At 41.6% G+C, this 25,229-nt stretch overlaps 1 protein-coding gene across 1 annotated transcript in view; it reads left to right on the top strand.

Moving 5' to 3' along the window:
• The window catches only part of akt1 (v-akt murine thymoma viral oncogene homolog 1), a 29,122-nt gene extending 7,012 nt beyond the window's left edge, over positions 1 to 22,110 (top strand). Inside the window, exons 3-14 of the mRNA XM_079262518.1 lie at positions 10,106 to 10,234; positions 12,759 to 12,870; positions 13,209 to 13,335; positions 13,893 to 14,024; positions 14,162 to 14,227; positions 14,781 to 14,849; positions 15,019 to 15,144; positions 16,137 to 16,265; positions 19,166 to 19,380; positions 19,479 to 19,566; positions 19,805 to 19,907; positions 21,885 to 22,110. Of these exons, the coding sequence (XP_079118644.1) occupies positions 10,106 to 10,234; positions 12,759 to 12,870; positions 13,209 to 13,335; positions 13,893 to 14,024; positions 14,162 to 14,227; positions 14,781 to 14,849; positions 15,019 to 15,144; positions 16,137 to 16,265; positions 19,166 to 19,380; positions 19,479 to 19,566; positions 19,805 to 19,907; positions 21,885 to 21,964 (1,376 nt within the window). The 3' untranslated portion in view covers positions 21,965 to 22,110. The remainder of the gene's footprint in view (positions 1 to 10,105; positions 10,235 to 12,758; positions 12,871 to 13,208; positions 13,336 to 13,892; positions 14,025 to 14,161; positions 14,228 to 14,780; positions 14,850 to 15,018; positions 15,145 to 16,136; positions 16,266 to 19,165; positions 19,381 to 19,478; positions 19,567 to 19,804; positions 19,908 to 21,884) is intronic.
• Positions 22,111 to 25,229: the final 3,119 nt, after the last annotated feature.

The following is a 25,229-nucleotide window of genomic DNA, read 5'->3' as shown; positions in this document are numbered from 1 at the left end:
TTTCTTGCATAACTTTAGGCTCAGTTTCAGTGTCCTTCTCATCCTCTTGCAGTGCCCATTTATGCCAGACGCAAAGCACAGCGGTTCTGGCATGTCAGCTAAACACAGCCGTCCCATTCACTCTCACTCTTTGATTCCTTTCTGATTAGTCATCTTCAGGATGCACGTGCAAATTGTATCAAGACTCCTGACAAAAAGTAGAGCAACTATTGTGCTTTAGTTTCTTTGCAGTTTGTCATTACAGCTCCAGATACTCTGCCTTGTATGAGTTCTGTACATTAGTTCCAGATTGGCTGCTCTCAGAGAAATGATCTCATTCTGAAGGACACACCTTCATTCCTGTTTTTTGTTGTTTTTTTGTTTTTTTTAAGCCCCGAGCTGGAAAAAAAAAAAAGTGTCTGGATTGTGAACGCTGTTTGAGATGTGTTGCTGGGATTATCGTTGCAAGAAGAATAGTTTTAGACTGAATTTGTGTGTGTGTGTGTGTGTGTGTGTGTGTGTGTGTGTGTGTGTGTGTGTGTGTGTGTGTGTGTGTGTGTGTGTGTGTGTGTGTGTGTGTGTGTGAGAGATTTTGAACAGTGTGAAGCTCATTTGTTTAGACGTTGTGCTGCCTACAGGTCACCTGGTGTCCCTATTCACATAGCAAGTACAGGCTTGTAGAATCATTGTTACTTTGTTGCTTCTATCATAACTGGTTGTTATCTGTCCCCGAATGATACTTGTGTTTTAGATCTTTCTCAGTGTGCACCCACACACTCTGAACGTGCCTACGGCCTCTAGTGGCCACAGACACCAAGCAAGCAGCATGTTATTTCTTTTTGTAAGCGTTTTTTTTTTTTTTTTTTTTTTTTTTAAAAACACACAAAGTTTCCATCAAAGCCAGAGCATCATCAGACATCAAAGAGGCAGATTGTGGGTTCCCTAGTTTCCAGGGAAGTGCTGTGGCCAAAAACCCAGTGAAGCTCAACGGAACAGCTCTTGCTTGTCCTTGCCTCTTCCCTGGCCCTTGTTTATTTGACTCATTTGCTCCCTGACAAGTATAAAGAGCCGGCCCCCTCGTTAGACTAACGAAGGCCACAACAACTGTTGGATTTGGGTAGCACGCTCAGCTGGCTCCAACTCACAGGAGGGTGGCCGGGGTGAGATGAAGAGGGGACGCAGAGAACACAACAGTAGAGGTGGTGAGGGTAAGATAAAGGGGCAAAAGAGAGAGACAGAAGTTGAGCAGCATCTTTGTGATGTTCCCAGAACATTGCTCAGTGACCCAGTCAGCCAGAGGAGAGTTGGTGGATGTTGTGTGCGACGTGCAGCATAGACCCTCCCGTGGTTTAGTTTGGAGCTCCATCAGCTGATTGGCTGTTTTGATGGTCATGTGGCTGGACGACACCCATGAGCTGCTCTTTGCAAGCAAAACCCTGTTGGTGGTCCAGGAAAGTGCCTGAGACACAGAGTACGAAGAAGGTGGGGGTGTGTTATGGGCGTTATGAAACACCAGACACAGTAGATGAAACATATTTTGTTTTTTCGTCTTTTGAATATCCGTGCCCCGGTCATGTGGTGAACAGACCTGCAACAATTCCACCAGTTTTCCACATTTCTAGTGATTTGTTCTTTTCTTTCCACCCCCATCAGTAAGGGAATGCAGTTTTTCCTGTTATAAGTTCTTCAAAAGATCAGACCCACCCGATTAAGAATGTCTCATGATACTGCAATGCTGACTGTCTCAGGATTTCAGGTCTTTGACTTGCTGCCAGACTTTGCTGTTGGGCTCAGCAAGGCTACACATCTCCTCATCAAGGCGATCATGGGCCACATCCTGCTACACTACATAGACATACATGCTGCAAACACTTTCACCTATATGGTTGTGCAGTATTATCATACTCATATTATCATAGAACGACATAGAGGATTTTTAAAATTCATTATATTATAATGGAATATTTTTTAACCGTTTATTCAACATAATGTGGATTCATTAAGATATGATTTTAGAACAAACTAACATAACAAAGAGACATTTTAAAAAAAGAAATCCATATCCAACATTTGAGCTACTGTAGAACATTTTCATTTGAAATGGGATTCATTTTGTAGTTTAATTTTAATGTCCTGGTTGATCAATTGTGAATTTCCCAGCACAGCATGTATAGATGGTCCTAGTTAACACAAGGTATATGCAAAAATATTAAATAAACTAGGTGAGGTGGAAAGTGTTGTTTAGCAAAAATGTTTCCTCTTTCTCTTTTAAGGGGCCTCTTCTTTCTTGTTGCAAGATATTTAGAACAAATTTGGGGCAAAGTTGCAAAACCCAGAGAAAAAACATGCAAAATAGAGAGCTTCTGGGAAGGTCATTTATCTTGCATTCCCTGTCGCTCAGTTTTTCAAGATGATGCAGTTGTGCATGAATAATACCTAATGTACCTCATTAATCTTACAAAGTGCCATTTGCAGCTTTGTTTATGTGTTGTTTTTAATATAGCTGGCTAGCATACGAGGTTGCCACTGGTTAAGAAAAAGCTGATTGCAGTTTGCAGTTTGTAATGAATGTCTGATGCTGTAAGAGGTTATATTAAAGCATTTTTAGAAAAGAGAAGTGAGACAAATGATATGTGGGAATAAAGAAAACTTTCTCATTGGTCAAGTAAATATATAATATATAAAAGTTATTCTAAATAATAACATAATGATATTGTTCTGGGGTGGTCTGACCTATGATAAGGCGAGATCTGTTAAAGTCCTAGTCTGACCTGGCTCTAGCACCAAACTGGAACAAATATTAAAAACTGAATAGAAAAAAGGTTGTGTTGGATATCATTTTTTTGATAACACAATTTTTAAATGAGTTTTACTGAAGATAAAATGGGAACATTTGATGCTTCTCCTTGATTATTTAATAACTTCACAACATTTAACTCTAACTTTGCAATAAATACTCTGATTCAACCCGATAGACGCAGCTGACTGATTAGGGAGTGGAGCCCCTCTAGGCAGGGTCCAGCAGCAGAGGGTATCACACCAGGAAGCCAGCGCTCTGGCCGGGTGTCTGGCCGTCAGCGCATACCCCCTGCTCTGGGTAATGGGTAGCAGTTTCCTGTTAAATGTGGTGGAGAGAACTAAATTACTGGAGTGCAGCTGTCGGCAAGCAGGCTGGCTGCCATGATGGTGGAACCAGGAGGCTGAGGGAGGCAGGCACCTCCACCATTCGCCTCCTCTCACGGCAAGCCTGCTGTGTGCTTACTTTCCTGTGCAGAGCCCGCCTGCTTACTACAACTGTGATGCTTAGCGGCGTTCCCTGTCTCCGTTCCCCTTTTTGTCTGTGCTGTTTCTTCTCTGTCTTCATCCTTGTCCTTTCTCTTGTTCTTTTCCATCCTTAGTCCTACGTTTTTCTGTTCTTCTTTTCTTCATTACACCTCCCTTTTCCCCTTAGCCTACCCCCCACACCCCCTCTGTCTTCCCCCAACTTCCAGCGTCTTCTCCCTGCCCACCACCACACCACCCTGTTGCTAGGATAATGACCCTGCTGACAATTCAGACTCATAGCGGAAGTAGCTATGGTCCAGCAAAAAGCTCCCAGTCACTGACATCAATCACATCACTGGCACCACTCTCTAGCGTGGGGAGGGAAGAGGAGACAGAGAAATTAGGGGGATGCTCAGCTGTCTGAGAGCCGACTGCATGATGTTATGTGTTACTTCCTGCATTTTGGCTTCTTGTGATAAGCAGAACATACCTTACATCTTATTCAGAGTTTTAAAATGTATTTGACCTTTTTTCTAATGCAGACTACCTGTTTCAGAACAAAAATCCCTATTAGGGGTATATTTCTCTTGTTTGAAGATATTAGATCCTACACTGGTCATTGAAAGTTCATTGGCACTAATTTGCTTTGAATAATGTGTGTTTATTTGTTTGCCATGCAGTAACCCAGTTAACTAATCCATGGAGTGCTTGTTTACCCAGGGAGAGGGGGCAAATCTCAGCCCCAGTGTGTCAGGGGGAACTTCCCACAGTGTCTCTATGGTAATCAGCAGGTGTCACTCACCATGGAGAAGAAGTGAGGGCTTTCTTATGAGCGTGAGAAAGAGGGGCAGCCTCCATTGCATCCCCAACCCCCTTGCCTTTTTTTTTCCTTGCTTGGGTAGCAGCAGCAGCAGCCCTAGTGACAGAGAGAGAAAGGGTTAGATTGGAGACCGTGGTGGCTCTTCAACGCAACTTGTTGATGCTGTTGCCAAAGCCCTGGCTTTGGAGACCCCCTCCATACAGCTGCATGAGAGGCCAACAAAAGAGGTTCGGGATTGGAGGTGTCAAGAACACACAAAGAGAAGGGAGGACAGGAAGGAGTCCAAACTCCTGGATAGTTTAGGATGAGTTAGATATTGCCTTATTTGGACACAAAGTCTGACAAAGGGGTTGTTGGATATTCGGGTAGCACATCCCAGAGCTCTGTGACTAGAGCAAGGGATGATGGAGGCAGAGGTAGAGCTTGTGGGGACTCAGTGGTGACCCCTGCATCAGGGAGCCCTCTCTCCTCTGGATTGCGCAGCCTGCGGCTCATTAGGATGCAGGGCACAGGGTGGCAGGCCGCAGCTGCAGCCTACAGGCAGAACCCGGCAGAAAAGGGCCAAAGGGATGGCGGGGGCGGGTGAGGAAAAACCAACAAAAGGCGAAGCCCCCCTCCCACTCCTCTCGCTTTGGAGTTCTAATTCCCTAATCCTCAACCTCCGCCCACCACCCCCCCTTCTCATCCGATTCTCACCACTCAAACACACACGCACAGTTCATGCAGCTACCACTGGCTCCCTTCCTCATCCCCAAGCCATGAATGGCCAGACGGGGACAAAACCCAACAGCAGCCTTCTCAGGAAGTCCAACCACTGGGCGTGGGCTCTGAGAGGCACATTTTGTCTGACTCTCTCAATTCCTCTCACTCTGTGTGAGATCATTTACCCACTTGCAATGCAAGTGTATATCTGTTCATGGTCTATATTGTGCCAGATGTCTGCTGTGGTCCTCTTTGTCTCGACGTGGACTTTTATTAAAACTCAACGTATAAAGGGAGAGAAGAGAAACAAGATGAGAAAGGGATGATGTCTAACTTTGGACACATTATGGGGACACTGAGGTCTTTCTTTTAGGGGCCTCTTGATGAATGCTACATGATGTGTCTTATTAAAAGCCAACAAGCCGCAGCAGCTGGGACCTCAACATTCCTGTCGTTGTCACATAGAGACGGATAGAACAGGACTCTCCTCGGAAACAGCCACTAACCTCAGTCACTCCCTGTCACTTCCTTTTCTGTCTAAAGACTTCCAAAATTTTGCCTTTTATCCCCCGGTTCCTCAGTAAGCCTGCATTACTTTTACTCTTTAGGCCTCATAGATTAATCACATGACTTTGTAATTACTTTGTCAAACACTAATATGAATTTAAATGACCTATTATGACTCTTCAGTCATCTAAGTTGATAATGATATAAGGTGATAATGATGTAACACTTGTGTTTAGAGCTCATTTTCATAAATCAAACTTAAACAATATAAACACACTGCCCCTAATTTGATAAACGTATGCACAAGCCAGCAAGAAAATGCTCCAGTTTGTACAGATGTGGCAAAACCTGTTCTGAGTTTACCTTGTAGTTTACTGTTTGGAGTGTAAAGGGCGTGGCAGTTGCATGCTGAAACTGTCCACACACAGGGCCATGCAGCAGTTGGCAAATAAAGATGAATTCTGTCGTGTTTGGCAGCGGTTCTCTCTTCATTATTTTCCACTTTGCCCAACGCTCATCCCAGCCCTCAGCAGCTGCTTGTCATGTAAAGACACTCTATCAGACCCTGACAGCTCCTCCCATGCACACTCACACAGTGTGCATGGCTCGTACACACTTGACTTACACTCCCACACACTCCCTTCCACTAACAGTCCTACATATGTGAGGAACATATGTAGTGATCTGACTCACTACCACTCCACTCAGTCCCAACTCTTCTCTCACTGCGTAGCTTTCTCATCCCCTCCAGTTCTCTCATCGCTCATCTTGTGTCAAATCAGTCTCATTGTGCTTCTGTCCTTCCCCTGATTTAGTTGAGTTGAGCCACATGTCTGTTGTCACACTTCTGTTAGAAAACAAACTATGATTCTATAACCCAGATAACGCTGTTGATTTCCTTGTTTTTGTGTGACACTCGATGCAGGTTTCATCTTATCTAGGTTGTGGTCAGTCTGTCTGTTGGCTACTTTCCTGTTTTGGAGAACATGTTAGCATCAAAGTCGGTTTAGTTTACTGGAACACTGTTGATGATGAAGTGACTTAAAAGCAGAAGGCTCTCCTGTGTTGTTTCGAGACCCATTGTCCTTTTGTCATCTGTCTGCACTGGGTCTCGCAATATACAGGATGTAAAGTACTGAAATCATTTTGAGTAAAATCTTAAGAATTATCCTACTTTCTAATGTTTTACCCATTTTGAACCCTTCATTTGAATCATTGTGGCTTGGATAAACAACCAAAGTACTTTTTAAACCTGGGCATCTTACTAGAATCACAAACATCACCCTCTGAAATTGTTGCACAGTCGCTGCTCTTGCTGCATTTTGCTTTAGTTTTCAGTTGTGCCAAATAAGAGTGTGCATCTGTGACCACAGTTTCTCTCCCCAACATTGTTTACGTGAAAAGTTAAAGATGCAAAAACAGCCCAGCTGTCAGTTTCACTTTCTCATCATGTCAGTACTTAAGAAAAGCCACTGTCCGGAAAGTACGACAGAATAAAAGTAAAGGGGAAGTGGGTGTAAATAGGAAGCTGACAAGGGTCATCTTTGTTGTTTATGCTCTCAGCGCAGACTGTGTGTGTGAAGGGGAGGGGGTTTCTCTGCAGAGTAGTGGAGACACACACACGCGCACTTGCAGACAACCGGATATAATGCTTCCACTGCTGTCATGTGACAGGTTAGTGGTACAGAAGTTTCTTGTCCTCTTATCTAGGAGTGTGTTAGTTTAAGGATGTGTACTGCAGATGTGGATTTAATTTTTTTTTCTCTTTGACAGTCCAGCGCTGTCAAAGGCAGATATCATCCCAGAAAAAGACATCCACTTTTTTTTTTTTTGCCACACTATAATTGTTGGTATTTCACAAATCTCATCAACGTGTTACATCTTAAGTGTAACATTCCTTCATGAGATTGTTTACCTTTTCATATGCTTCGCGTGGCCTCTCCCCAGCGGCCATGCACTCCTTATCACAAATCAGCATTGTGACAATTCTTGGAAGACTCAAGTGACTGAGAATGCATGGCTGGCATTATCATCTCTCTCACATCCATGTGATCAAGGCTACCTCAGTGTGGCCGAATATCTCCAAATGTAGTACATGCCAAGCCTTGAGCTGCTGCGTCACACATTACCACCCAAGCTGCTTCTCTGGTGGGTCCTTTGCGTCAGTGGAGCTGGCATCAAACACTCTCAGCCTTCCAAACTGAACGTTGATGTAATCTGTTATACACAGATGCCTTTTACTGCCTATGAGGCAGCGTATAAACACAAATGTATTTACACACAAGCACAGGGCGCTGTATGCATACACCTGTCTCTGCCCGTCAGGATCTCAATGGTGTAATGTACGATCGTGTGAACATTACATTGTCTGGAAGTGATTTACCACATTCCAAACCAAAAACGGAAATACTGAAACTTTGGTTGTGTTGTCCAGTGGCGTGCAGGAGAATGCATGTTAAGACGTCGTCTTGTGTCATGGTGTCAGGTAGAGAACTCGTTACGCAGCCTCTGCGTTGTGCACATACTGTCCTCGATGTTAGCTGGCATAGACTATAGCAGGGGAATATGGGTCAGCCAAAACCTGACCACAGAGCGAGGCACCAGCTGGGGCCCTGCTGGGGAAAACAAGGCTCAGTACAAAGGGCTCAGGAGACTCTCTAGCTGTAGATTCAGACATCTTATGTTTGTTGAACAGGCTCTTGATTTAACTCCCAGCTGCATGTGTCCTAAAACTGCACCTTGTGTGCTTTTGAGTGTTTAGATTTCATGTGTTTGATTCATGCCTCCAAACACGAAGGAAGTTGAGTGGTCTCAAATGGTTGTGATGAATAATCCTGTGCATGTGGATTCTCTGGAGACCAGCAGACACTTGCAGGTGACTTATGTCAGGGTTGATTAGCAAGGCTTGTTGTTTGGAAAGGCCAAACAAGTCATCACTGCAGTTGCGTTACTGAAATGAAATTTTGCCCTGGGTGTGTGTGTGTGTCTTTGCTAAAAGGTAGTACTGATCTGACTGCTGTGAAAGTCAAGCTAAATCTATTTTTTTTTTAACATTAAATACTTGTTCTACAGAAATTAAACAGTTTTTTTTAATTATCATTACTGCAGAAAGATCATTTACAAACATCCTTTTTACCAAACTTAATCTTGCTGCTAGTGGCCAACATGTTTTATAATTGATACATTTTTCCCTTTTTTAAAAAATTTTTTTAATGTCCACGAGAGCCATATGGAGTGCAGTTGCTCAATGAAAAAGTGTTTTGTTTTGGTTTGTTTTGTTTTTTTTTAAAAAGGAGAGAAAGGTGGTTTGTAATCTTACAGTGCCAAGAAACTGCAAACCTAGAAACCATCCAGTGTCATTTACGTCATTTCATTAAATACTTTATATAGACGTGCACTAAATGGGTGTGACACCGCTTGCTGCTGTTTGTTCTATACTGTCTGATCTGTTATCAGTTTCATCAATCAGAAGTGTGTTTGAGAGGGTAACAGAAGCTCATATTGACAGATCTTTTACATCTCCGTACACACACACTCCCTCTCTCGCACACTCCACACTTCTGTGTTAGAGGAAATGGGGCAATTAAGGACAGCTTGGCGCTGCTCTGCAGGGGGTTAATATGTGGTTCCGTAATTAAAAATAAATTACAGTTTTCCTGTATAAATATCCAAGTTCCACACCACCGTGTGCTGCTGCCTTGTTATGGTATGTAAGCTTTTCTTTTTCCGTCTGTGCAACATCTGGCGCAACGTTTCCTGAAGCGTCACCGCAATAAATTGAGCTTTGTCTGCCTTCATGAAGATTAATTTGTGTGTTGTAAGTGTGTCTGAGTGAACGGGTTGTACTTGCATGGCTTCATGGTTTTGTTGGTTGGTATTGTGGAGTAAAAGATGTTCGGAACAGTTGTCTGAAAATTTCAAAGGTGGACTTTACTGATTTTATATTTTATTTTATTTCTTACAAGCAGTATTTGTATCAGTATTTTATCAGATCCAGTCTTGATTAAAGTGTTTGTGATTTTTTTTTTTTCTTATCAGTCTGAATTGCAATTATTTATTATGAATAAACACCCCACTCCTTGCTTTACATCAGCTGTAATGGAGCCTTCTGTATAAGCTAGTTTAATGGGGGAGAATGAGAGATGGTAAGCAGCTCTAAGCTATCTGAAAATGAAGCATCTGATTGTATTGGCAAATATTAAATCTTAATTGGTATTGGACAAAAAAAAGTCTTGATGTATGTCATTTTTACTTTACTTTTACTTTAAAGTATTGAAATAAAAAGTAAAACATTGTCAAATGATTTTAAGCACACAGAATCTTAACAATATATTGACTTTCTGTTCACAGGTTTGTTGTGGTTCTTAGATTTAACTCACCAGTTCATAGAAATGGTTAGACTAGACTTTTAATTCAGTGAGAATGATTTCTGTAAACCTACATAGCAAACAACTGTCTAAAATGAACATGCATGGGAGGGGTAGAGCTAACACCAGCATTTGTCCTGCAGCTGACCTATACAATAAAAAATAAAAATAAAAAAGACTGTGACAAGATGGCCATTTTAGGTAGCACTGGTGAGCAGCATAGTAATTACAAATGAGTTACACTGCTGGGGATTTAAAAAGAAAAAAGAACCAAAACATTAATCATGAAACCACAAGATAAAATAAAAGTTTGTGCACTGGTCAGTGTTTTGGAAATGTAAATGCACCGATTACTTGGTTGAGGCTTTGAGACTAAATCCTTGAAATCTCCATCACAAGGTCACAAATGGTTTTAATTTAGCCTCCTTAAACTGAACAGACTTTTTCACTATCTTTCTCATATCAGGAGAATACATCAAGACCTGGAGGCCGAGGTATTTTCTGCTGAAGAGTGATGGTACATTCATTGGCTACAAAGAGCGACCACAAGATGTTGACCAGCTGGAAACCCCCTTAAATAACTTCTCTGTAGCACGTGAGTATCTGCTTCAGAGAAACCACCACATTTTTTCCTCTCTGTTTCTTGGCTGCTCCTTTCACCCTCTAGTTTGTTACTTTTCCTGTCTTTACTTGTATTGTTGTGATAAATAACTTTTACTTTCTTGTCTCCTTGTCACATGTATCTCAGCCAAAAACCATGTGGCACGAGCTCAAGGCAATGTACAAAGCATGTCCAGGTGTTTACAATGTTAAAGATAAATAATGAATCATCTTAAATATTATGATCAAGTAGCTTAGTTTATTATTGCTAAAGAACCATTTTCTGTTTCTCTATTCAGTCCAAAGCAATAAAAACCCAACTTGACTTCTCAGCCCAAAGCCAAGGCTAAAGTGTGCTACCCCTGGTATTTGTCTGGCTCTCCCAGGTGTCATCTTTAGAGTAAACAATCAATTTCGAACAGATAATCAGTGTTAAAATTATCTTTACCTGGGAAAACCTCAGATGCCCAAGAGCAAGTGAATGCAGCATGCAATATACTTCTATATGTTGAACACTACCATGTTCCTAGCATAATGGAGTATTTATACATCGTCATGTTGCCAGCTTTCCCCAGAGTGAGATATTACTCTGTCCAGAGTGTTTACATGTTGTGAAAAAGATTCACAAGTCATAAGACCACTAGATTTACAATGTTAAATTGGCAAAAAAAAATGCCTAAGAAACACTGATGAAACTTGTGATAAGTTTTTTTTTGTCTTGTTACCAACAAAGAAAAAGTTAAAAAAAAAAAAATTAAAAAATTAGATTTTAGCTAATTTTGCTTTAATTCTTACATGTAACTTCATTATTTGTAATAATCCATCCATCTACTTTCTGCTGCTTAATCCAAAATCGGATCATGTGGGCAGCAGCCTAAGCAAGAAAGCCCCGACTTTCCTCTCCCTAGCACCATTTGCCAGCTCATTCTGGGGGATCCCAATGTGTTCCCAGGCCAGCCATAAGATGTAATCCCTCTAGAGTGTCCTGAGTCTTTCCTGGGGTCTCCTTCCAGAGGGGCGAGCCCTGAACACGTGAGGTGTCTGGGAGGCATCCTAACCAGATGCCTGAGTGACCTCATCTGGCTCCTTTAGATGTGGAGGAGCATCAACCCTGCTCTGAGCCCCTCCATGATGATCGAACTTTGAGGGGGAACCCAGCCAGCCACCCTGCAAAGGAAACTCATTTTAGCCGCTTGTATTCGCAGTCTTGTAGTTTCAGTCGCTACCCACAGCTTGTGACCGTTTTCGTGACCAATTTGTGATAATTAATCATTTCCAGGTCACCTTCTCCCTGATCTGTGCCACTTCCTGTCCCTCCAGTCAAAAACTTTTTTTAAAAATTCATTTGGTATGAATTAAATCTTCCTTTCTGATTTTATAGTGTGACAGAAATTAACAAAGGAAATACCCAGAACAGCTAATCTCCCTCCATCTTCGCATCCAAGAAAGTTGTTGTGATAAGCTGTGCAGATGACTGAACGCAGCAGTTAGACAGCATACTGTTTGTTTAACAAAACGTTTCCTCCCCGACACTCTTGAGTTATCGTGGCTATTAGCCGCCTGATTTCGAGTATTTATCTGGGCCCCGCTCTGAGGCGGAGACTTTGGTTTTTGTCACTGCTGCGACCCCATCACAGAGGACACATGGTGTGTCACTGCTGACAGGGCTGCTGCAGCTGGATTACATATTCACCCTGACGGAGCCATGTTGGATCTCAGTGGTGGGCCACTCCGAATTCTCCATCTATCAGGCAGGGGCCATTTTGGTGTCACATTCTGACATATTTGCTGACATGTTTCATTTAGGAACAGATGTTAATGTGGAGAAGGGTGCAGATGGAAATCTCTGCTTTGTAAGTTCAGTTATGAGAGTATTGTGAGTTATTGTCTTTGCAAACTGCTTACTAGACAGTTATCTGCTCTAAAATGTGGTGGGGGTAAAAGAAGGAAATGAGGAGAGAATTGATACAATTTTGTCTGCAATATGGGAGCCTACTGGGGTTTTTTTTTTGTTTGTTTTGTTTTGTTTTTTCCTTCTTTTTCAAGTGTTTTTTTTCAGTGACTGATTTCACTCTATCTAGTTTTTGAGACTGAGGAACTGAGAATATATCTGAACTCAACCTTTTGGAAAAATTTAAATAGCTTTTGCCATTTTATCTGATTCAAAAGAGTGTTAAAAATGAAAAGGGGCTCAAAAGGTCAATATAATTGGCGGTAAAAGTCAAGTTCAAGAACTACTTAACTCTAATGAAATGTACTTTTTTATTCTTTGGTTTATCCTATATTACAAAACAAAATCCTAATTTATTACTAAATGTTTAATAGGACTTGTAAATTAAGGATCTCCATTGTTTTCTTCAGCCAAAGTGCACCTGTTCTTTTCCAAACTGGCCAACAGTGTCTGTTTGGGTGGCGATAAAGATAAATGGCTATAACTGTGGGTCTGTCTCTCCCCTCTGCTCCCTTACACACTGGCCTTTCTCTTCATCTCCCTCCCCACTTTCCATGGCTGTGGTCAGAGTGCCAGCTGATGAAGACGGAGCGGCCCAAGCCCAACACATTCATCATCCGCTGCCTGCAGTGGACCACTGTCATCGAGCGCACCTTCCACGTGGAGACCCCTGAGGAGAGGCAAGCAAGAAGCACACACCTCTCTGCTCAAAGACCATTAAAGGCCACATCATTGAAATGAAAAGAATTTAAAAGAATCCGTCCCTGTCGCTGGAAAACAACCAAACAAATAAAGATCCTATCATCTTATTATCTTCCCAAACATGTTGAAGCAAAAACGCTTGTATAGGTTTTTATTGTTTCATACTTGCAAACCATCCACCAGTTATTTGCATCAGTCATTGTTGAAATTATCTTCCTGTAAATAAAAAGATAATTATTCGATTGAGTTGCTTTGATTGAATGATGGCAAATGGGGGGATGTAATTTCTTCTGATCCGTGTCTCTGTCTCCTTCAGGGAAGAATGGACCAAAGCCATCCAGGCAGTGGCCGAAGGCCTCCAGAAACAAGAGGTGGAGATGATGGATTCCTCTCCAGACCCCATGGATATGGAGGTCTACCTGACCAAACCCAGACACAAAGTGGTACTGACACATTTACACTCTGTTATGAATGTTTTGCTCATAAATAAGTACAAATCTCCTTTCTCCTTCTGTTACAAGTGTTAATTACTATAATCACATTACCTGTATTTCTACCTCTTGAGCCTCCTTTTCCACTATGGCTCCCCTCCCCCACACCGCCCTGCCCAGCATTAGTTGCTTTACACAGCTTCAGCTCATTTTTTTGTCCCCTCTCCCGCCCCTCCTTCCCAAACATCAGCCGTGGGTGGCTTAGCACCAGATAGCATGACCACTACCCCCCACCTGTGTCATGACATGAAGGTCCAGGGCCACAGGATTGGATGTCCCCCACACAACCATTTTCAACATTCTCCTCAGAGTTTGGGTCAGAGGTTAACACAGACACAACCACATATAGGCCAAACCATTAGAGCAGTGGAAATTGCTTGGTGTGTAAAATGGTGCCTAAAATGCTTCAGTGTTGTCAGTGGGATTGTGTGTCTCAGTTAGTTAGAGCTTGAATTTGTTAATGCTCCTGTTTGTAACCAGACACCACTTTCTCTGCTCTGGCCTTCTAGACTATGCAAGAATTTGAATACCTCAAACTCCTGGGAAAAGGCACTTTTGGCAAAGTTATTCTGGTAAAGGAGAAGGCCACAGGACGCTACTATGCCATGAAGATCCTAAAGAAGGAGGTGATCGTAGCAAAAGTGAGTGGTTGCCAGTGAGCAAGTAAAGGGGTGAAAACACACTGGGGTTTAGGAGGGCAGTGGAGCAAGGACTGATACCTAAAGAGTTAGCTATTGTAAGAGTTGCACAAACACTCTTTGTGTCCTTTTTTTCTCAGGATGAAGTGGCACACACACTCACAGAGAACAGAGTCCTCCAGAATTCAAAGCATCCATTCTTGACCGTAAGGAGCTCCTCCATATACCTAAACCAAACCTTATTTTAACCCTTAGAGATCTTCAGGCACCTCTTCAGTCCAACTCAGAAGCATACATTGAGAAGAAAGGGAGCGTTTGGCCAATGAATGTTTAAAGTGCTTTGCTTTTAAAGGCTGCAGTCGAATGGAACCCTTTAAAAACAACAGTGGAGATTTGTTTGTCTTATATCCCCCTGTTAACCCTTTTGTAGTGTGAATATCTCCTTGACAAGGTTTGGTCCTTGTAGCAGGTCAGGGCAACACAATGCACAATTTGCTTTGTATAATGAATGGCAGAATGGTAGCCCTAAAGTTGTTTTAAAGGTCTTAACTTACCAAATACTCTATTTTTACTTCACTTCTCTTCTAATGTCTGTTAGAAAACACAGCTACAGCTGCAGGCCTGCGACATTGTAATGTGGTGTATGATGTTAACACCTGCTGTTTAAAGGCCAGCTTCCTCTTGACTTAGTTGAAATGCAAAGTTCTGCTTTAAGCATTGGATTGTTTTTTTGTTTGGTTTTTTTTGTTTGGTCTACAGGGACTGAAATACTCCTTCCAGACACATGATCGCCTATGCTTTGTCATGGAGTATGCAAATGGTGGTGAGGTAAAACAATTTTATCAACTTCAAATAAATATGCACCTATCGATCACTGCAAAAATAAATAATTGAGTACTTTTGATTACCATTGATGAATTTACCTTTTTTTTTCCTGGTGTGATCACCTCTCCTCACTTCTATTTGGCTTCCTTAATCTCTCCTTGTATGTCCTTAGCTTTTCTTCCATCTGTCAAGAGACCGGGTATTTTCGGAGGAACGCGCTCGGTTCTACGGGGCAGAGATTGTGTCAGCTCTGGACTACCTGCATGCTGAGAGAAATGTGGTTTATCGAGATCTGAAGGTAGGCAGAATGCATGTTCACCTTTTTTACATCCTGGCCTGTAACTCATTTTCCTTTTCTCCATTTTATTCTTCACTGCCTGTATATAAATAGGGTTTATCTCCATCCAGAGCACTGGTGTGGTCAGGGCTTATTGATCTGCCTCCCTCAGATCAGCCTCCAGACCTCACTGCAGCTGGATGCAGGCCTGGTCCATACATTGCTGCAGCGAGACAGAAATAACTACCAGTGCGCCCTGATCACAGCCACCTCTACAGATGTGGCTGTCAGTGGTTATTAACTGTGCACATAGTCTGTAACTGACTATAATCTATATCCTGAAACTCTTGAAAAAAATTTTTTTTTTTAACTGTGATGAAAATGTCCATCCTTCCACATTGAAAACGTTTCAGTGTTTCAGTTCTGTATCTGTAGTTCAGCTTAATGGTGTAATTTGATTTAAAGGGGTTATCACTGCTGCAGTTGGTATTTGTAGCCATGCTACCTCCAGCTGATAAAACTATACCAGCCAGGTCAGCACAGCACACTCTTCCCTCCCTCCCCCTCTCCTTGTCTCCCTCGGGTTTACGAGGCAAGCTCCCAGCTTGCTAGGGTTCTCCTGAAAATGCCAGGGTAGCAGGATTGGAGGATGTGCTGACTCTGGCTGGGCGCTGCTGGCCACGTGTGAGCTACAGCTGCCAGGTGACTTTAACTGAGATAGGGACAGTGAAGAGGAGGAGGACATGCAATCTCCAGTCATGACAATGTGTGATGCACTTTTTTTTTTTGGACTGTAGGTCAGTTTGACTATACATGTTGTCATCAAGTAAATGTCTTTGTGGTTTGGGCAAAAATTGAGGAAATTAAAAAGCATTCAACATTGTTTATTTTCAATTTCAATTTTCCAGACTTTAAACATTTTAAATCAAAGCCTACTGAGGTTTCTGTCATATCGGTTTTTGTTTCCACTATGTGTTCTCACTGCTTTGTTTTGGGGGTTTTTTTCTCCTCAGCTGGAAAACCTCATGCTGGACAAAGATGGGCATATAAAGATCACAGACTTTGGCTTGTGTAAGGAAGGAATCAAAGATGGCGCCACAATGAAAACTTTCTGTGGGACACCAGAGTATCTTGCGCCTGAGGTAAACACAATATTATCTTCAGTGTTTCTTGCAGAAAAGTCTCTTTCTTTTTATTAAACTGTGGAAAGATCAATGTCAAGTTAAAGAAGAAAAAAAAAACCAGTCCGTGTCAGGTCAGTGGATAGTGGTGGAGATCAGTTTGGTATCATATCTGTCCAATTTTTCTCTTTGGTGCTAAGTTTAGATCCAGTAGCATGACTCATAAAATCTTTAAGACACATGAAACCCTTCATTGAACCTTTTTTGCCCAGTTGAAAGAAATCTGCATTTAGTAACCACTCTTAAAGTAAATTAATATATAGTTTGGATCCCAGAAATAAATGGTGGCCCTGACACACGCGACATCTGCAAATCCCCAACAAAAGTGCAGTGTGTTGTTGGATATCAGTGAGGAAGCTTTTGAAGGAAAGAGCAGCTGTCTACAAATACCTTTCTAATCTCCAAGTGAAGTTGAGTTAATGAGTGTGCGGCGTGCCCAGCTCAGGGCAGACTGCACTTATACTTGGCGTAAGGGGAGGGGTGTGGCTACTCCCTGTTGCATGCAGGTATGACAAGTGTTGGAGAGGGGCTGGGTAACCTGATATTTCATTATAAGTGTTTCCAGTATGTGTGTGTAAGTGCATGGGTGTTTGTCGGTTCCCTTGCCTGTTGTCGTAAAAATGCCTTCTGGGAGAGGGGCGTCCATGTTTGCACAGTTGCCGTATCGTTGTTTTTAGACTGCATTTGGAATTTTCTTGGTGAGGGAGGAAGAAAAGGGGTAATTGGCTGGCAGTACATCAGGAAACACAAGCTTCTGCCACTGGAAGAGATGGTTCACAGAAAGGGACCAAATTTGCTCCAGCTGTTGTGTTGCACCAGAGGAGCCGCGGACGCCGCTGCTGCCTGGGATGCCTCACCTGACCCGGGCAGATTCAGAGCTGGTGTGGGTAAGCCATCCCACTGTGCATCAGGGTTTCTCTGATCAACACATTTGTCAGACTGAAATACCTTTAATCATCAGCACCAGGAAAGGTAGAGAGCACTGAAAATGTTTTCAAAAGGTTCATGGACCATGCGTCTACATACCTCAGTCCAAACATTTGTTTCCACTGCACCTGTCTATCCCAAGCACCTCCCATCCCACTTTGCTCCTGCACAAAGTAGCACAGTTTATGACAGCTCCAACCTCAGCAGAAGAGTGCGTGGAGACATCAGGGGGCGTTACCATGGCAACAGGGTCGCTGGCAAGCGTCTCTGTGGAGTGCAGGGCAGGCAGTGTTACAGGTTGTTCTGCAGTAAACAATGACCTTGTTGTGTGTGCTGCACAGGAATGCTGTAACGTCTGGGAATATTCTACCCAGATCTGTGGAGAAGGGAAGAGGGGGGGAAGGACAGACCCAGTCTGCACCAGCCTCACCAATTTGTCTCAGGAGTTAGTTGGATAAATTCACTTTGTCACTTTTATTAAGCACTTCCTGAAAGAAAACCGTTAATGGCTTGGGGAACGGTCTGTTAAGGAACATCTACAAGGAAAAAAAGCAGATATGTTTAATCTAGCCACCAGCACCGCTCTGGATTCGCTGTCCTTAAAGATTAATAGGTGTCAGTGCAGAACTTTTGTGAGCAGAAAAAGCGCAGTACACCGAGTAGAGCTCTAAACCATCAGCAGCACCGCAACCCTCCTCCCTCTCTCCTCTCTTATCTCCTCTCCTTTGGGGCAGTGTAACAGTATTAGTTCAGAGCTGGGGCCCAGGCAAGCAGGCAGTCCTGGTTACGTATATGAGGGATGAGCTTGGCTCCTGAGCTCCTGGCAGCTTCACAGCTGTGGTGCTCTTCTACATATATGGGGCAGCTGCGGGCCCAGCTGTCGCACGGTGTGAATCACACGACAGCAGCGCTGGAAATAGAGACGGCCCAGTAATCCTAGCCTTGTACCGGCTTCACGTTACTTCCCCTGCCCTCCCAGCCCTCCTTGATGCTCAGCACTCACCACAGTACCAGGCTGAGTGCCCACAGACACATACGTACACTGTATGCGCGCACACACACACACATCAGTTTTGTTCCTTTTACGGACACCTCCATCAATCTGTTTTCCTGGACCCCCCCTCTCTCTCTCCATATTACTAATTTTATTAATCCACCTCCTCTTTTTACGTTGGTTTTCTATTCTAAGTTCTGAATTATCTAACATCATGCTGCTGAAGGTTTAAGAGAACAGACTGTTCTCCTTGTCTTGATTTCACCTTCAACATCCGCCTGGCAAGGTAGAATCCAGTACATGTCCCGAGAGACCTTGGAACAACTCTGCTCAGCAGCACATTAGTCATGCAACAGGTGGCACTGTTCACCAAGCAATCACAACAATGGAGGAGTTTGTCTCATTAAGGAGTGTCAAGGAAAATCTTATGGAAAGAGTAACACCAACTATTCCCCCTTTCTGTGACTCTAGCTGCATTAATTGAGTTGGCTTATTTGTAAAACCGTGGTCTGTTTAATGCCACAGATTTGCTTATTTAAGCAACCAACACCTCGTCTGTTTGTTGATCTGTACGTGTGTCTGCGAATGTGTAGAAGGCCCCGTGATGATTAAATATGCAAGGCTCCAGGGGAAACTCTATCCTTGCTCCTAATGTGAGATGTGAGTCAGTGTTGGCTCGAGCCGCTTCGAAAGCCCAGTCCAGAAGGGAGAGCAGGTTGATTTTGTTGGGTTAGTTGTGACGTCCAAACATGCTCTTACTGGTCAGGCGATAAATCGTTGCTATATAACTGTGACATCTTTTTTTTTTTCTTCCCATTTTTATATTATTATGAAAAAATATATTTAAGAACTTGCACTCTGCACCCTCATCATGACTATGAGATGGCCCAAGAGCATCACAACAACTGCATTAAAAATCTTTCATCATCTCCTCCTTTAGGTCCTTGAAGACAATGACTATGGTCGTGCTGTGGACTGGTGGGGGCTGGGGGTTGTTATGTACGAGATGATGTGTGGCAGACTGCCCTTCTACAACCAGGACCATGAGAAGCTGTTTGAGCTCATCCTCATGGAAGACATCCGCTTCCCTCGGACTCTCGGCCTTGAAGCACGTTCACTGCTCTCAGGTCTTCTGAAGAAAGACCCAAAGCAAAGGTGAGAATCTCTGTTTCCTTCTCCGCTATACTGCTATGTTGACTCTATACATCAGATCTTGTGTACATGGTAGAAATGTTTTACGCTTGTGTTTCCAGGTTAGGCGGAGGGCCGGATGATGCCAAGGAAATCATGCAGCACAAGTTCTTTGCCGGCATTGAATGGCAAGATGTTTATGAAAAGAAAGTACGTTTTGTTTTTTGGGTTTTTTTCTGTTGCTTTCTCTCTTTTATTTGTAATTTTTGTCTTTAGAAAGGCAACAAACTTGGATAGCTGTCATTCCTGAAGGGATCAATAAAGTTGTGCGACTTGAAGCAGCATCAACTAGAAACTATATACAATGTCAGCAGGCTACCAACTGTTACCGCACTGACTGATGGCTGTGATGTGCTGATATAATTGCGTCTCTTCTCCTCTCCAACAGCTGGTCCCGCCGTTTAAGCCCCAAGTTACCTCGGAGACGGACACACGATATTTTGACGAGGAGTTCACAGGACAGACCATCACTATCACGCCACCTGGACAAGGTAGCGTCAGACACACAAACACTTCCATGTATCTGATATGACTTTATGCTGCGGTAACACAGCATCAAGTAATCAGAGTGTTTCCCCTTGAGCAGTATTTTAATGTTGCTTTTACACCTGTACAAGAACTGGTGGATGGAGACAAACTGCCATCAGACTTGTTTCATAAATTCTTTTTAACCTCTCTTAAAATGAACGGTTATCTAAATAGATGATCCTTGAAACCCTTCTCTGCCCTCAGTTTTTGCCTCTGTAGGCTCCAGTCAGTCGTGTGGAGTTCATAAATGTGAGTTAAGGTATTACTCAGGTCCCTTGAGAGCAGTGTGCCCTCTACTGGACAGCAAGTGCCATTAAAGCAGAGTGAATGACTCCATAAGGAAAATTAGGTTTAAAAAAAAAAAAAAAAGAAAAGAAATGTTAGTCATCAAATAAAATAGTTCACCTGGTTTTAAACATGTAGTTGTTGTTTGAAATGTGAATTAAGGCAGAATTAAATCAAATAAACATACATTCATAAACTATTTATTTTATGGCTTTTTCCCATCTATTTTCATTTTGCATTGGAATGATGCTCAAAACGGGGCATACATAATTTTATCTTTATTTTTATTTAAAAGCACACTTCATTTAACAACTTGTTATACATAGAAAGTTTTTTTATGAAAAGTAAAAATTGGGAGTAATCCAATAGTTCAGTTTATAAGTCAATCAATCAATCAACAATCCTTTATTCATCCCCGAGGGGAAATTCAAGGTTCCAGAACAACCCGTCCAAGGTTTTTGGTTTTTTTTTACAGACAGAGAACATTGGAAACACAGGACACAGAACAGGTCGAACTGAGGCACCGCAGCAGGCTTTATCCAGCGCTGCCTTTAACATATTAAAACAGGGGTATATTAGGATTCAGGATAGGGTAGAGGGCAAAAAAACAGGTACCACCAGAAATATTCTCAGTTAATTTAAGGATACAATAATTAAGGTTGATAATCTAATAAGTACCAGTTGTGATTAAAGTCTGGGCAACAGAAATGTGAAATCATCCAGCATATTAGCATCTGTGATGGTATGGACACGCAGTGATGCACTTGGCATGTGTAACTTGCATGTCTGATAGGCACCATTGATGCTGAACCATATATTGTAGTTCTAGAGGAAGATATACTGCTGTCCAGATGTTTTCTTTCCAGTACAGCCAACCTGATTTCAGTGACGGTTATTCACTATGTATGTATTTCAGTGGTACATATTAACAGTAGTAGGCTTTATTGTGAACTGGTTCGGGTGATCTTGCAGCCAACAGATAATTTCTCCTGAGTTATGAAACAATAAGTAAACAAAGGAAGAGCGCCTGATATTCTGTAATCAAGCAAGAGTGTGAAATATTTCACTTCCAAACCTGCAAAACCTGGTCTCCTTAGGTTTCAAAATACATAAATCTCATTTACAGCATGCTGTATTGTCTCTATGCTATTTTTGAGTTAATAAATGCTGTAACAATTTTATTTTCTTTTTGTGCACATCTCACACATTGTTAAAACATTTATAAACATGAGCTATATCTTTAAGTATCTTTGTATCAAATGAAAGTTTTTGTAGATCTGATAGAGTATTGTTGTAGATTTACTTTTGTGTCTTTCGAAAATTGTTCAAGATGGTCATTTCTATTCTTTTCTCTTGATGCTTTTGTGATGCATACAGGACAAAGATGTATTGAACTTCCTGTAAAATCAAGGAGAACGATGACAGATTTTAAATTTTCTAATTCTCATTAACGTTGAGTTATAATAAACTAATAAATGAAACCGATCAGTCATTAAACTATTGATTTTAACACGAATGATCAAATATATCCAGATACAAGAGGAACCACTGTGTAAGTGGTACAGAACAGAGCGTTAACAGACACTTCTTTTCTGCACATATGTCATATATCTCTCGCAAAGTTATGGATTGTCTTTTTTCCCCTCTTTTCCCAGATGACAGTATGGAGTCTTTTGACAGTGAGCGGAGACCCCACTTCCCCCAGTTCTCCTACTCTGCCAGTGGGACGGCCTAAACGACTCTCAAACATTCATCCTGTCCCACCATCTCCCTTTTCTCCCCCCCGACTGCACTCTCAGAAAGCCCAATGCCTCGGCCGCATCTTCCCAGCATATTCTGCAGAAGCAGTTGTTGGATGTAACGGTCACAATCAGCACGTTGTGTTTTACAGGAAGAAGGAAACTTTGAGACAAAGCAAAGATAAATGTACTCTTTCTATGTGGCCTTTGAAGACTGACCATGGAGATAACACTACCTTGCATTTCCTGGTTGTTATGTTGTATACTGAGCAGGTTTCCATACGCCATAATGAATGAGGAAATGTAGTTATGTTATGAACAGATTAGGCTACGACTATAAAGTTTATTCATTTTGAAAGGAGTCGTTTATATCGAACATATACAGTAAAATATCAACCATTACAAATAGAAAATAGGCATGCTGTGGACCAAAAACACCATGTGAGCAAAGAGTGTGTAGTTTAGGTGACTGATAAATCCATGTTTTCCCAACTCCATATAGACATTTTTTTGGCTTCAGAAGTGAATGTACCGTATCAAATAAAGTTAATATTTCTGCATACTTATGTGTTGGAACACATGGCTGAATCACCGAAGACTGAAATGAAATCTTCTGGAAAGGACTTTTATCACTTTCCTGCTACCCTGGTGCAAAACTGACACAGGGCAGTCTGTTGTATTGTCATGCCACACACCACAATGGGTCTAATAAATCAATTGTGCAATACAGTCTGATGTGAGGAATGGCAGACATGCAAAGACCACAGCATGAGTAATCATTTAGGCATTAAGATGACCTACAGTGGATTCTTTTTCTAACTGTTTGCACATCACTGAGAGACCCACTGTTTCCTATTCAGGTTAATAAATAGCTTCCCCATCTCCCCCCTGAAGTAAGTGCTTATAGTTCCTGATGCCTTTATCTGAATGCTGTGCTACAAACACCTCCTGGTTTTTCTCTGACAGGGTCACCCAGTACTGACCCCTCAGACCTTTTTCTTGTCTCTGGGTTTTTCCTTCATGTACAGTACACTATTGGGTGTTTTCCATCCAGTGCATATTCTGCAGCCTCAATGAGGTCACTATAACAGAATACACTTCTTTAGGAATACTTTGCAAACAAACTGGGCTTCAGGGGATAAGTAGTCATGTTTTGATTTGCTACTTTAGGGGACGTCCATCCTTCATGAGCTTCTGGGTTATTTATGAGACCATGGATTAAAATGAGTTTTACTGTGCCAATGATATGCACTTTGCTGCCCCAAAATGATTGTATTTGGACCCCTATTTGTATTTAATGGTTGGTGAAGACTAAATTATCTTCTTTTGTATTATAAAAATGAGTCTCGTGGATACAAATAAAACAAGATTTACTTGTTTGAATGATTTATTCCTTTTTCAAGACAGCTGATGCTAAACAGACTCTTTGGAAGTGAAACTCTTTAGTTTCTAAAAGCACTTCAGTATTTTCTGCAATGACAGATAATCATTTTTCAAAGTGCATCAAACATCATTGAATGTAACGGTTTTTACAACGTTTGTCTTCTCTTAAATCGTTTGCAAACCCTTGTTCACTTTTTGACTCTTATACATATGCACACTCCCCCCTTTACTGTCACCTGAAGATAGGGAAAGTTCATTTTTGTATTTTTTATTTCAACTTTTTTGTACCTGCCCCTTCTGTATTTCTGAGACTGAGGACACCAGCTTTAGTAAACAAATAATATAAACTTTGTACACTGTTTTTACTTGTTTCTTTAAAATTGATTGAATAAAATGTCTTAACAATTGTGAACCTATCTTTTACTTGAGTCTTGTCTTGCACAAATGCAAATTAACTGAATAGCTCAAAACTAAACTAAGGCAATTCTTGCATTATATAGCAAAATTGCATAATTGTGGGCTAATAATAAAATGTTACGTAACTCAGTAGGATGAACGCTCAATGTCACTAAAATGTGTGTAGGGGGGTGGATCAATAAAAGCAGAAGTTGCATGTCACTAAACTTTGAAATGATCACACCTGACAAGTAAAATGTGGCTAACTGTGTCAGACAAATGCTCCAACACTCAGCAGCTCTGCCTGTGTCTTGGCTGTGTTCGCTGCCTTTGCAAAGCTGCTCAGGTCCACAATTTGGGCTCTGCAGCTGGTCTGAGACAAGGAAAGATGCTTCCCCCCTGGGGCCTTGGGCAGATGGTGCAGTCTCTGGAGCAGATGTTGACAGCCAGAGCTCACAGATTGGTCTTTTGGCCAGCTGCAATGAACAGCAGCATCACACACAATGAGAGCCAGGTTTGATCCCAGTGTGGCACTCACCTGACAAACACTGAAGCTTATCTGACTCTAGCCGGACTACTCAAAACAGTACAAACTGAAATATGGCTCTCCCACTGGCCTCCCCTCAACTATGTGTCATTCATTCATGATCTGCAAATCAGAGCTAGTCAATATTAAATTAGAAAGAAATCCATGTCTTGGCAAAATCAAAAAAGAAAAGAACCACCAAACTGATTTATTCATTTATAATGAGAAGCTGCATAAAGGGCAAACAATGTTTTGAAGTGGTGACACAGGCGATACCCAATCAGGTTGATGTTGCTGCTCATTTTACTTGTACTAATTTCTTCATTGTCAATAGTTTTATTACTAAAAATTTGTTCTTAATGTCGCATCAGTGAGTGTGCAGGATCAGCTACACAATGGAGCTTGTTCGTTGCCTTTCACGGACACCTCAGAAGAATGACTGTAACCTCATAGTACTTGAAAGATGTTTTCTTCTGAAGAATTCTGAATCTAAAGCGTCAAATCTTAAACAATAAGTTGGACATAAAATAACATGCTGTAGAGGGAGATGATCTCATGAGAACTATTTAATTTTTTAAATATTCATGGAGTTTTTGTAACAAACTGATGAACAAGCATGTATTTTTTTCTTAAGTGAGAATGGGATAGCTATCTTTTTAATGTTGGAAACAAGTTAGATCAGTTAACTATAAACTCCTGGACTACAAAAATTATTATTATTATTATTATTATTATTATTATTATTATTATTATTATTATTATTATTATTAATAATAATAATAATAATAATAATACAGTCATTATTATTAATAATAATAATAATAATAATAATAATAATAATAATAATAATAATAATAATAATAATAATAATTTTTGTAGTCCAGGAGTTTATAGTTAACTGATCTAACTAACCTGCGATGGACTGGCGAGCTGTCCAGGGTGTACCCTGCCTGTCG

The sequence above is a fragment of the Telmatherina bonti genome (genome assembly GCF_933228915.1).
Source record: "Telmatherina bonti genome assembly, chromosome: 22".
Lineage (NCBI taxonomy): Eukaryota > Metazoa > Chordata > Actinopteri > Atheriniformes > Telmatherinidae > Telmatherina > Telmatherina bonti.
This window is presented reverse-complemented; position numbering and strand designations above follow the sequence as displayed.